At 41.4% G+C, this 13,194-nt stretch overlaps 2 protein-coding genes across 2 annotated transcripts in view; one reads left to right on the plus strand and one right to left on the minus strand.

The window, feature by feature from the left end:
* CASQ2 (calsequestrin 2) overlaps positions 1-13,194 on the minus strand; it is a 247,467-nt gene that overhangs the window by 141,719 nt on the left and 92,554 nt on the right. The gene's annotated exons all lie outside the window — the stretch shown is intronic.
* Positions 1-13,194, plus strand: part of LOC144773102 (uncharacterized) — a 70,368-nt gene that overhangs the window by 3,780 nt on the left and 53,394 nt on the right. The window contains exon 2 of the mRNA XM_078657955.1: positions 2,410-2,474. Coding sequence (XP_078514081.1) covers positions 2,410-2,474 — 65 coding nt within the window. The remainder of the gene's footprint in view (positions 1-2,409; positions 2,475-13,194) is intronic.

Below are 13,194 nucleotides of genomic sequence, written 5' to 3' on the forward strand. Positions count from 1 at the left end.
ACAAGAGAAATGGATCGATATTATTGCAATACTTATGGTTAAGTAAAGTGCATACATTAAAAGCAGAAGTATAAAATAATACTGTAAAAACATTTATATGGTTTCTAAGCCATAAGTTGTTTTAAAATGGATAAAATAGATACATACACATATACATTTGACTAATAGTACTCAACTGGTGTTTCTAACTACGCCTACCCCAGATGTACCTGACCTAAGCCTAATACGTGGGCGGGAGTAGAAAGTAGTAGTTTAAGTTAAGTTTGTTTTGCCAAGTGACTGACTAAAGAATTCTCTGCAAGGGGTTATTCAGTTCTGTACCTGGAATCTAGGATGAATGAGGGATGGTATCTCTCGTCTCTGGTCTCGATATTCCAAGCTGCCTGCGAGGGCTGCTCGGAAGCGCCGGAGCTGGATTTCTCGGCAGGAGAAAGCAGCGTCTCGTTCTCAGCGCGTCAGGAAGGCGGGGCTGCGCCAGCGGGGTCTGCTCTGCTCTGGGCTTCGGCAAGTCTGGCTGCTCCGATCTCGTCACCACCGCGTGTGTTTGCATAGGGCAATATCGGTAATATTTATACCTTTAAGGTGCCGAGATTGACGTAAGGATGGACATAGATACGTCAATAAGGATGTCATACGACCTGGTCATTAGCACATTCTTTTGCTGAAGTTCTCGGTGAAATCAAAACAATGGCCGCAGGGTTTTTCCCAGGTTGTCATAGGTTTGATTTGTTTTGAGAACTCCGTATGCCTTATCAGGGGCTGGAGGAATATCGCTTGTCTAATTAGATGGCAAGCGTTATGACCTAATCAGATAACACGTTCCTGTGCCGTAGTGTGGCTTAATCAGATAACGGTTCCTGCATCATGGGGGTTTTCTGCATCACGGGATGGCTGCTAGTTAACTTGTTAACCAGAATAGGGTCAGGAATAGGGGGATCGATACAGAACTGTAGTGTAGTTCCTATCTTCCCAATAGGCTCTGCGCATTGGAATAATACCTACAGCAGTAAAGGCCTAGGCCAGACGTTAACTAGGTCTACTACTGTCGATACTAGACTTAAGTTTTGGGTTTGCCAGCGTAGCTCAGAGTTCGCTAGAAACTTTCTCGAATGTTCAGGAAAGAATTAACTCCCCTGATTAGACAAGAAGGGATTTAGTTTCTGACAACCATAGAACATGACAACTTTGCTCTCCCCTAATCAAGAGTGTATCTCCAGAGTCGTGTGAGCACAAGGCAATTATTTTACTCAGTCAGTACGTGCATTCTTAGTCTCATCAGATTGTAGAGAAAAGGAAGAGACGGGCGTGTTCAATAAAAAGGTGTTATTTATTGATCAGTCTCTTTTCTCGTACAAGAGAAATGGATCGATATTATTGCAATACTTATAGTTAAGTAAAGTGCATACATTAAAAGCAATAGTATAAAATAATACTGTAAAAACATTGATATGGTTTCTGAGCCATATGATGTTTAAAATGATTAAAATATATTACATACACATATACATTTGACTAAACGTACTCAACTGGTGTTTCTAAATACGCCTACCCCGTGTACCTGACCTAAGTCTAATGCGTGGGCGGGAATAGAAAGTTACAGTTTAAGTTAAGTTTGTTTTTGCCAAGTGAATAACTAAAGAATTCTCTGTGAGGGGTTATTCAGTTCTGTACCTGGAAGTTAGGATGAAATGAGGAATGGTATCTCTTTCTCTGCTCTCGATATTCCAGGCCGCCTGCGAGGGCTGCCCGAAAGCGCCGGTGCTGGGTCTCTCGGCAGGAGATAGCAGCGCGTCTCTCAGCGCGTCAGGAAGGCGGGGCTGCTGCCAGCGGGGTCTGCTCTGCTCTGGGCTTCGGCAAGTATGGCTGCTCCGTCTCGTCACCACGCGTGTGTTTGCATAGGGCAAGATCGGCAATATTTATACCTTAAAGGTGCCGAGATTGACGTAAGGATGGACATAGATACGTCAATAAAGATGTCATACGACTTGCTCGTTAGCACATTCTTTTACTGAAGTTCTCTGTGAAATCAAAACAATGGCCACACGGATTTTCCAGGTTGTCATAGGTTTGATTTGTTATGAGAACGTCGAATGCCTTATCAGGGTCTGGAGGAATGTCGCTTGTCTAATTAGATCTCAAGCGTTATGACCTAATCAGATAACACGTTCCTGTGCCGTAGTGTGACTCCGTCAGATAACGGTATCTGCATCATGGGGGCTTTTCTTGCCTCATGGGCTGACTGTTAGTTAACTTGATAGTTAGTTTAACCAGAATAGGGTCAGGAATAGGGGGATCGATTCAGAACCTATAGGAATACATGACACCCACTCCACGCTAAATATGGTCATATTTACTAATCTATGCATAGTATAACATAGTACAACATACTATAGAGTATAGTGTATACCTTACCACCCCAAAATACATAAATGCATTTTGAAACTTTCAAATATACTGAAAAATTGCAGTCATATGTATTGTATGCACTCAAGCTTTGAATTAAACGCTAAAGTAAACACGCATTTGTATACATTATTGCTTATTTGGTATATGAGAAATACACATGAAATGGCTCTTAATATGGCTATACAGAAAGAAAGTTCGAGACCATTTCATCACATAATAAAATATTTGTGAACATACCAGCGGGCAACTAAAGTTTATAAAGTATCTAAAAATAGAAATCTTAGTTCTCTAGGAATAGTTTCTTACTTTAAGCAGAAGATAAGTGTCCCGAAATTTTTGTAAAAATTAATTTGGGGCTGCTAAAAAAATTGCTGTCCGTGAACTGGTGGGAAAAATTGTTCATGTGACTTTATTTTCAAAGTTGAAGGCTGAATTCAGGGAACGCCGTGTGCGAGCTTGCTCAAAAGTCTCTATTTCTGTTCTGGAGAGAACATCATATCATTAAGGCTTTCGAAAAAACTGAAACAGCTTCATGGGAAAGTTCCACTAAGTCGGAAATAGGTGTAACCATGCATTCGTGCGCATGATTGTCTCCATTGACATTCTGATTCGCATTGCTGACAGAAGGTCGTACCTGATCGATGCTGCTTTCATCTTGAACTTCACTACTCTTCAATCGTAGTGGTGAAGATTCCACGAATGCCGTCATCAGGATTGGCAGCCTTTGAGGGCAGCACAAAGCGTGAACCTTGGTTGGAACCAACAATGTATCTGCATCCACTGGCGCATCCGATTGTAGCGTCAGACAGGTGTCTAACACGCATTCTTCTCCGCATAGCAGACACCTCAATACAGGTAAAACACACCTTTGCCACATTGGTCGAAATGATAGAAACCAAGTCATGTTCAGGTCTCTAAGCCGGGAGAGTCCCAGGATTTTTGATATCCGGTCCCGGTATCCAATGGCTAGGATTGTATCTTCCATTGTCGCGAGAGTTTGATCTGTGACATGGGTTGCCATAACGAAAAATAAGGACTAAGAATAGGATTCCTGCAATTAGTCCCAGGATCAGGGGAAGTCCGCCAAAAATCGAATGGACGAAATCTGGAAAAATACCCAGTATGGCTTTGAATGGTGTTAATGCCATCGAAAATACTGTCTTAAATACCTTTGAGACCCCAGTGGTATCAGAAATATTTAAGATTTCGCTCAGGATTTCCGCGAAATGTACGGGGGAATTAGTTGATAATAATGTATGTATCTCTGCAGTCGTCCTTGCGACTTGTAGAACATACGTTTCTTTTGATGACGTGAGCCTTGTAGGCGTCTGAAGAAGCACTGTTTTCATTCTGCTTAAAGTATCTATTCGAATAGAAGTAATTTTCAAATTGGGCCATGCCCTTGCCTCCCTGTCTGGAAAGGAGCTGGGGAACAAAGAACGTCCACAGCACTTGACCTTCGCAGTCGTAGTTACTAGATAAGGAGTCCCGGGCGTAAGACTACAACATCTGCGGTCTACAATAAGAATGTAACTCCCATTATAGAGTCTTTGAAAGAATGGTTCTATTTCAGTTGCAGGTGCGCCTTGCTGGTGACATGAAAGGTTGTATGAAGTCCCTTCACAGGCTCCATGCAAACTAATTCCGTTACACAGAAGCGTGCCGCTTAGTGACATAGCACAATTGTTGCCACTAAGAAACACTTTCTGTCCTTTATTACTGACACATGCATGTGAATAGGGCAGGTTCCAAGTTGTTTTAAGGTACCCCTTTCCCAATTTCTCGTACATGCCAGCCTGTATATATTTTTGGCAGTATTGAAACCTGAAGGTTGAGATTGGAATATTTATGATTCCGTGTATTATCCATTCACTGACAGGTCGTTCTGACATTGTCATTGGTAATCTTTCTAGTTTTTCAATGCTCAAGATTGTATAATCAGCACCCTTTTGCGCCATACCGATTTGTCTATCAGTAAGGTTAAAGATTTGGAATAGCGACGTTGTGTTGATTAAACGCCAAGGCACATAGCCTGAACGCAGATTTTGTAACGTCCAGCCAAGCTGTACAATAGAACGCAATTGCGACTGACCATGTTGTAATAACAGTAAGTCTTGCGATAATATATCGATTGCTGAAGACACAATGCTGTCCAATGAAAAAATTCTGGAGGACAGAGTCATTAACCCATTGTCCACTACAGAAAGTGATTTTTCCAAATTAATACGGTCAATTTCCCGTATTCTCTCTGCTGTTTCAATTTGATTAACCTTCCAGGCCTCATTGTATGCTGCATATACAGAGGCTGCTATGAAACGCTTTTGACGCTGTTTGCGTGGTCCCATTATGAAATCACGCAAGTCAGCACCATCAGTAAGTAAAGTTAGGTGTTGCTTAATTTCAGGCAGTGTGGAAGTTTGTAGCCATTGAAGGCATAATTTGCCCACACTGTAGGTTGTTATTATCCCTGGGTGATGTCTTTGGGGATATCTAGGGTCTGGCCTGGTCATTTTGAACCCCAGTGTTTTATTCAGGAATCTGTCTTGACAGTTATTTGTATCTGTGGGCCAGATCAACCATTGTTTCCAATCAGGATGTGTTCTGTTTTGGTTTAATATATGGTTTACGTCTATCTCTTCATCTGTATCAGAGCTATTGCTAAACATTGTTGGCTTTGGAATAGACGGTTTATTTAAATCTTTGATTTTGGCTAGGCCAAGACAGGTGGTTTGTTGAACAGTGTCATTTAAAAATATCATTTGTTCTGGGATCATGCAAGCTCTAAACAAAGCTTCTAAACCCTGTACTTGCCATTCTTTTGTACCCCAAACACTTTTCAAATCAACATTTTTGTCCCAATAATCAAATCCAAAAGTATTCATTTCTTCGAAGAATGAATCTGAATATATCAACTTTGTGTTGGTTATCATGGTTTTCATCCCTGTCTTGTTTGACAATTTAAAATAAAATGTTTCAGCATTACTTGTGTTAAAACCTGAAAAATATGAATATTTGTCGTAAACGGTTCTTGAGCTCCCTTTTGGAGGTGTAGCACAATGTTCCCATTGAATATAATTTAAAACATTTCTAGGTTGTGCAGATCTATGTAAAAAATGGTTACCATAGTGGTTATAGCAATACATACTATCATAATTTGTAGAACCCTGCAAATAATCATGTTTGGTAAATTTAGCAGACATTACAAAATCAGACATCATATTATTAATGCTTTCGAAGTCCCAATCATCAGCAAATGAGTTTGGTTTCACAAAGTCACTCAAGGAGATCTTAATTTGGTGTGGATATTTCAGGCTCTCGACCGGACCATAAATTTCATAGTCAGTGTTGTCCCATGCTACCCCACCCGGTATAGGATTGGCTGTGAAGTTGGCTGAAGAAAGTTCTCTTTTCTCGTCGTGTGAGGATGTTTGTGGTTTGAGGATCAAGTTGATGTTCTGACTTGCTGTGTCCATTTTAGCATATTTTCCCTCAATGAAGCGTCCCAAAGTTAATACCATGATGAGCCAAAGTATGAGGATAAATGCACCAAAACCCACCCAAAATTCAATCCATGGAGAAATCAGATATGTTTCTTTCAGTTGGTTCAAAAGTTCATTAGCTTTTTCTTTAAAGGTTTTTGATGATGGCTGTGTCTTTGATTCACTGAAGCCTTCAGAGGAATCATCGAAGTTTATGAAGTAGCCGGATGCAGTTCTGTCAATTGTTCCAATTGCTTCAGGATTTTTGTTTCTTGCATTTTCACTTGGTACTTCATTGTAGATTGGTGTGTCTCTGCTAAATGTTTTTATTTGGGTTTTCAGAGCTCTGAGTTCTATTGCATTGTTGCATAGTCCTTGTTGTTCTTCTGTAGGCGTTTCGAATGTGATGAGCCTCTTTGTTAGGACCTCTGTACTGGTAGCAAACCTTGGTGTTCTGCTACTTATTGGGAGTCCACTTGGCCTACTGTTTGTTATCGGCCACATGTTGTGGTTTTACCAGGTCGATGGATACAACTCGGTTCTCCTTTTTACCAGCAAGTGGCGGTAGTACAACTGATCTTGTCCCGTTGACAGACAAGACAGGAACTGCTTTTCTGTAAGAAGGCCCAAATTCCTTCTTTACCGCGATCTTCTCCCTGACTAGATCCCCGACTTTTGGAATCCAGACAGGTCTTGCTGGGACAGGTGGTGATTCTTCAGTGGTTGTTGGCTGTTGTTTCAACTGTATGTTGCTCAGGTCTTTTCTTGTTTTGTTTAAGTCCTGCAAAATAGCCAAACGGTCTTTGACATCAAAGCTTTTTTCTTTAACCACTGAAGTCTGACTGTCGAGGTCAGAGATAATCATTCTAGTTCCAAATAATAATTCGTACGGACTGAATCCCTTCAGAGAATTTCTTGGCAAGTTATTTAGACTACGTTGGACACTTATTAGATGTTTGACCCACCCAGCTCCCGAACCTAATATCCTTTCCATTATAGATTGCTTTCTGCCTTGGTTTTTTCTTTACACCATCCCGTACCCTCAGGAAGGAAGTGAGAAGATTCCCGCTGGGCTGTGCTCATTTGGCCATGTTTCCCCCCCGGCCGGAGGGCTAGAGTGAAGACAATGGTCAAACGTAACATGCTCTTAGCGTATATGCCATTTAGACTCGCAAATCTTTGTATAACAGTCCGGACGTCAGCCGAGTGCTGAGGATCTACATTATAAGTGGAAACTAGCCTGTATATGTTAATCGCAAGCCCTGCTTTTTACTGGTGATATTATCTGCCTTGATACGACGAGGTATTAAACTGTTTCTCTCCCCACTGCGATCTCTGTTTCAGTTTGGGCAGTTTTTTACAAACATGGTGTGATGCAGGCTCATGCCTGGCCACCAGTACCGTGACTGTAATTCTTCCAGAGAATCTTTCAGTTTGAGGTGTCCAAGACCCTCACCCATATGTGCGTCTGCGATTAACAAGCTTCTCCTGTCCATGTTTGGAATCACTCTATCCCCCACTCCAGGGATTCGAGCAAAAGGGACGGAGTTTGCATCGATTATGTATGTATAATTGAGTGGATAGTTGATCGGTAACGCTGAGCAGTCGCCTTTTGATGACGTTTTCACCGCCAGCACTGTTTCACCGTCAATGTATTTTAATGTACGCTTTTTTCGAACTACGGGAGCCGATTTAGTGGCTGCCGCTGCGGCTGCTTCAGCCAATGAATTCCCTACAACGTGAACGCCATCACGCTGATGACTCAGTGAGTGTGTCACGTGAGTCTTTGGTAGTTCTTTTTGCAAAAGAGCTATTTGTTCCCAGAGCAGTTTCTGCTTTATTGGTGCATCTGTGTCATCTTTGTAACCGTTCTGAATCCATGTCTGCAAATCCTTGTTATATGATTTGACGCAGTAATATGAATCTGACACTATAAGTGTCGGGAATTCGCGATCCGCATTATCTAGCGCCATTTTCAATGCTATTATTTCAGTTTGTTGTTCTGAATTAGTTTCAACTGAGTGTGTTTTTGTTAATAGAGGTCTTAGTTTACCTCCGCGCCACACTTCTTTTGTAATCTCACATGTGGGGTTGTATGCTTGTTCTCCCCAAACGGAGGGTTGAGCATGTCCGTCTGTATAGATTACACAAGCGTAATGTCGTAGAGGCAGAATGTCGATTGGCAGAGGATACGTCTTTTCATACTTTAGATTTTTTAATTCTTCTAGTTCTGGATCAAAGTAGTAGTATACTTTGTCCGTTGTGATTGAATTCACCCATTGTATCCATTCCGGATTCAATGTTGTTGTTGGTAAATTACACAGTGTTGTTAGTGCCTCAAAGGCTGATTCTGCTGTTCTGACTGTGATATGTCTACCGTCAGCTATGTCTTTTTCTCTAGCTATTGCGGTTTGAACTGCACGAATGATTTTTTCTGTATTACTGAATTTCTGTTCAGCTTCTGTGTACAAGTGTGATTTGAATGCAATTGGTACCTTTTCTCCCTCATTAGAGGTCAGGTATGTGAATCCGCATCTCCCTGGGATGACTCGAATCACAAGATTGCGTGTGTTATCACGTGTTTCTAATTTTGTTTTAATTAGCATGTCTGTTTGTAAGGATCTCAAAATTTCTGTGTGTGTTTGAGTCCAATTGGATCTTTTAAAGTCTGGTTTAATTAGATCATAAAGGGGTTTGACCCTTTCTGCGTAATTTGCAATGTATGTTCTTCCGAAATTTAGGAAGCCTAGAATTGACTGTAGGTTTTTTAGTGTTTTAGGAGCTTGGATTACGGCACATTTCTCTAGGAAATTGTCAGCCAGGCTTTTACCTTCACTTGATAACTCATATCCTAAGAATAGGACTGTCAGATGGGCAATTCTGGATTTTTTAAAGTTGAATTTGTAACCCTCTGCTGCGAACCCAAGTATTATGGTGTTCACTCTTTTCAAGTGAGTATCCAAGTCATCGTCTGTTAAGTAAATGTCATCGACATAAGATAATGCTTCATCATCATATAGTTGCAGTAATTCTGTTACTCTCGCTGAGAATACCCCCGGGCTGTTCTTGTACCCCTGGGCTAACCGACAGAATTGTTTTTGAGTGCCATTTACTGAGAATGCAGTTAAATATCTGCTCTCTGGTGCTATATTTTGACAAAAGAATCCATTGGAGATGTCCAAGGTAGTTTTGTATTTTTTGCGCACTATGTTATTCATTAGTGCAGCACTGTGTGAGTTTTGCACTGCAAAGGTTTTGCAACATGTGTTAAGGTGTCGGTAATCCAAAACTAGACGATATGAATTGTCTGGTTTGGAGACCGGAAACAAAGGATTGTTCATTTGTGAGGTGCAAGTTTCAATCACCCCCTGGTATTCTAGCTGATCTAGTATTTCATTTACCTGTTTTTTAGCTTCTTGCTTAATTGGGTACTGCCTTTGTGCAGTAGGTTGTGATTTTAACTGGATTTTGTGAGGAGGGGAGTCCTCATCCCATCCTACATGATTTTTATATAAAGCAGGTGCTAGAGCCACTGCCCACTTTCTGGCAAGTGTATATTTTTTATGAATCGGGATTTGATTCGAGAAGGCAGGCATAATTATTTCTTCGCCATGAGGGCACTCCCTAACAAACTCTGGTGGCCAGTCTTTTTCAGCTAGAAGGATGTCATAGCCCTTGGAGAGATTATCCCAAAATAGTCCCCTTATTTTCCTAGTCTTATCTCCCTCTATACGTAATGTTATCTCGTATATCTTGTGGGGTTTGCTAACTCTGGTGTCTGCAGTTTCCACTTGAAGATATTCATTCGTGTCCACTGTCTCCAGATGATTCATAAGGACTTTGCGAGCTATGCTCACTTCTGCTGCGCTGTCTAGCATTGTCTGAGCCCACTCTCCGTTTTTCAGTTGTGTCCTCAGTATTCTCGGCATTGTTAACTACCTTGATACTGGCTACCTTCTTTTTTGGAAATTGTAATTTCTTTTTTAGCTGAGCAGGTTCCTTGTCTTTGGACTTGGCGTGCTCTTCTCTTTGTTCTGATCGTCCTCTTCTTTCCGATTTCTGCGAGGAAGTCTGAAAAGATTGAGAGGGACGTGTATCAATGTCTTGATATCTATCAGGTTTTTTAATATTATCCCTATTTCTAAGGTTATATCTTTTCCCAGAGGGGTCACTCTGGGGTGACCTGTGTCTCTGGTTCGGAGATTTCTCCCTTCGCCTAGGAGACCTTCCTCGGGACTGGAATTTCTTTTCTTTTGGATTGGATTGTTTGTTTCCATCCCAGTTCTTTTTCGGTGAATTATTATTAAAAAATATTTTTTCTGGACCTTCAGTCAGTTGCGGTTTTACTGGTATTCCACCTAAACTATCTCTACCTAGTTCTTCATAGGATTTTTCTATGATTCTGGCAATTTCAGCTGGTTGGTCTGCTATATCTGTCTCTTTTAACCTTTGGCGGATCGCCACGTTTGCTGCTTCACCTTTTATATTGGCTAATAATATAGCCGAGACCTGCTTGAAGTCTTTCAGTAATTTCATACCAAGAGTTAAAGCTGGTTCTGGACCGTATTCATCTTGAATTTGTTTTAGCACATCTGGTATTACCGAAATGGATGGAACACCGTGCGTTTTTGTGTAGATTGAAGCAAAGACTGTACCCCAAGTGTCACAGTCCTCTATGTGTGGTGCGATTCCCATTGGGAGACATATAGTCAGAATCCTGTGTTTTTCTAGCGGGGTGGTGTCAGGAAACACCGCCTCTATTTGGGTTATTTTCTGTGCCAACCAGAATGGTATCTGTTCCCGTTTAGCCGGAACTTTACCTAGGCAGGATTGGATGTTCTGTGGTGTGATTTTATTTGTGTTCCCCTGGTGAGGGGTCAGCTGTGGAAGTTTAATCGCTGGCTGAATTGTTGAAGTCCGCATTACATACTGTACTAATTGTCTATGAATTTTTATTAATTGTTTTAGCTGTATTAACAGCTCTCCTGTAGACATCCCTTCGATGTCTGGATGTGGTGTGTATCCGGCTAGGACCGGCCACGTTGCTCCTGGTCTACCTAAAGGACCGAGCCTGGTGATGTGATTATTGTGTTTTAGGGCGCCATCAAATAAGAGCAAATGCTCTTGAAATTTGAGTGGTACTTCCACCTCCTCGAAAGGAGTGTACGTTTCAGGAGGTTCCTCTATTTTGTAATAGTGGAAGTACTTTGTTACAGCATTTGCTGCTGGAAAATGTATCCATGAATAGTATACCTCTGTCTGCCGATATTCGTGTGCCTCAATTATGAATATGACTGTGCCACCTCTAGGTGTCAGTCCATTTTCTATACGTTTTAGGGTTATAGATCTCCTTTTGATGACCGGGATGAGTATTATATCCCCATCTGCAGCCTGCATGGTAGCATCAGCTGCTGCGAGTTCAGTTGCTAATCTAACTGCCTCTCTTTCGTCATCACTTTCTGACATTTTACTGTTAGAAAGGTTATTCTTTTTGTTTGCAGATCAGGTTTCTTATGGAAACAGAGATTAGATGCACAATATTTTGGAACAGTGTATCCTTCAACGTTGACTATACCAAGAACCATACATAGGAGTTCCCTCCTGCGAGGTTTTGGAGGATATTACCTTTCACCCACTCCAGACGTCTTTGGAGTATTTGGGAAAAGGGGTCTGAGTGAGAAAGCACGACTGAGTTACTCTAAATGTCTTACGTTAGTTTTATCGCCCTTTCCAAACGCGTTGGGCGCCATGTAGTGTAGTTCCTATCTTCCCAATAGGCTCTGCGCATTGGAATAATACCTACAGCAGTAAAGGCCTAGGCCAGACGTTAACTAGGTCTACTACTGTCGATACTAGACTTAAGTTTTGGGTTTGCCAGCGTAGCTCAGAGTTCGCTAGAAACTTTCTCGAATGTTCAGGAAAGAATTAACTCCCCTGATTAGACAAGAAGGGATTTAGTTTCTGACAACCATAGAACATGACAACTTTGCTCTCCTCTAATCAAGAGTGTATCTCCAGAGTCGTGTGAGCACAAGGCAATTATTTTACTCAGTCAGTACGTGCATTCTTAGTCTCATCAGATTGTAGAGAAAAGGAAGAGATGGGCGTGTTCAATAAAAAGGTGTTATTTATTGATCAGTCTCTTTTCTCGTACAAGAGAAATGGATCGATATTATTGCAATACTTATAGTTAAGTAAAGTGCATACATTAAAAGCAATAGTATAAAATAATACTGTAAAAACATTGATATGGTTTCTGAGCCATATGATGTTTAAAATGATTAAAATATATTACATACACATATACATTTGACTAAACGTACTCAACTGGTGTTTCTAAATACGCCTACCCCGTGTACCTGACCTAAGTCTAATGCGTGGGCGGGAATAGAAAGTTACAGTTTAAGTTAAGTTTGTTTTTGCCAAGTGAATAACTAAAGAATTCTCTGTGAGGGGTTATTCAGTTCTGTACCTGGAAGTTAGGATGAAATGAGGAATGGTATCTCTTTCTCTGCTCTCGATATTCCAGGCCGCCTGCGAGGGCTGCCCGAAAGCGCCGGTGCTGGGTCTCTCGGCAGGAGATAGCAGCGCGTCTCTCAGCGCGTCAGGAAGGCGGGGCTGCTGCCAGCGGGGTCTGCTCTGCTCTGGGCTTCGGCAAGTATGGCTGCTCCATCTCGTCACCACGCGTGTGTTTGCATAGGGCAAGATCGGCAATATTTATACCTTAAAGGTGCCGAGATTGACGTAAGGATTGACATAGATACGTCAATAAAGATGTCATACGACTTGCTCGTTAGCACATTCTTTTACTGAAGTTCTCTGTGAAATCAAAACAATGGCCGCACGGATTTTCCAGGTTGTCATAGGTTTGATTTGTTATGAGAACGTCGTATGCCTTATCAGGGGCTGGAGGAATGTCGCTTGTCTAATTAGATCTCAACCGTTATGACCTAATCAGATAACACGTTCCTGTGCCGTAGTGTGACTGCGTCAGATAACGGTATCTGCATCATGGGGGCTTTTCTTGCCTCATGGGCTGACTGTTAGTTAACTTGATAGTTAGTTTAACCAGAATAGGGTCAGGAATAGGGGGATCGATTCAGAACCTATAGGAATACATGACAGAACCTATAGGAATACATCACACCCACTCCACGCTAACTATGGACATATTTACGAATCTATGCATAGTAAAACATACTGTAGAGTATCGTGTATACCTTACCACCCCAAAATACATAAATGCATTTTGAAATTAGCAAATATACGGAAAAAACAGTCACATGTAATATATGCACTCAAGCTGTAG

The sequence above is a fragment of the Lissotriton helveticus genome, chromosome 8 (assembly GCF_964261635.1).
Source record: "Lissotriton helveticus chromosome 8, aLisHel1.1, whole genome shotgun sequence".
Taxonomy (NCBI): Eukaryota; Metazoa; Chordata; class Amphibia; order Caudata; family Salamandridae; genus Lissotriton; species Lissotriton helveticus.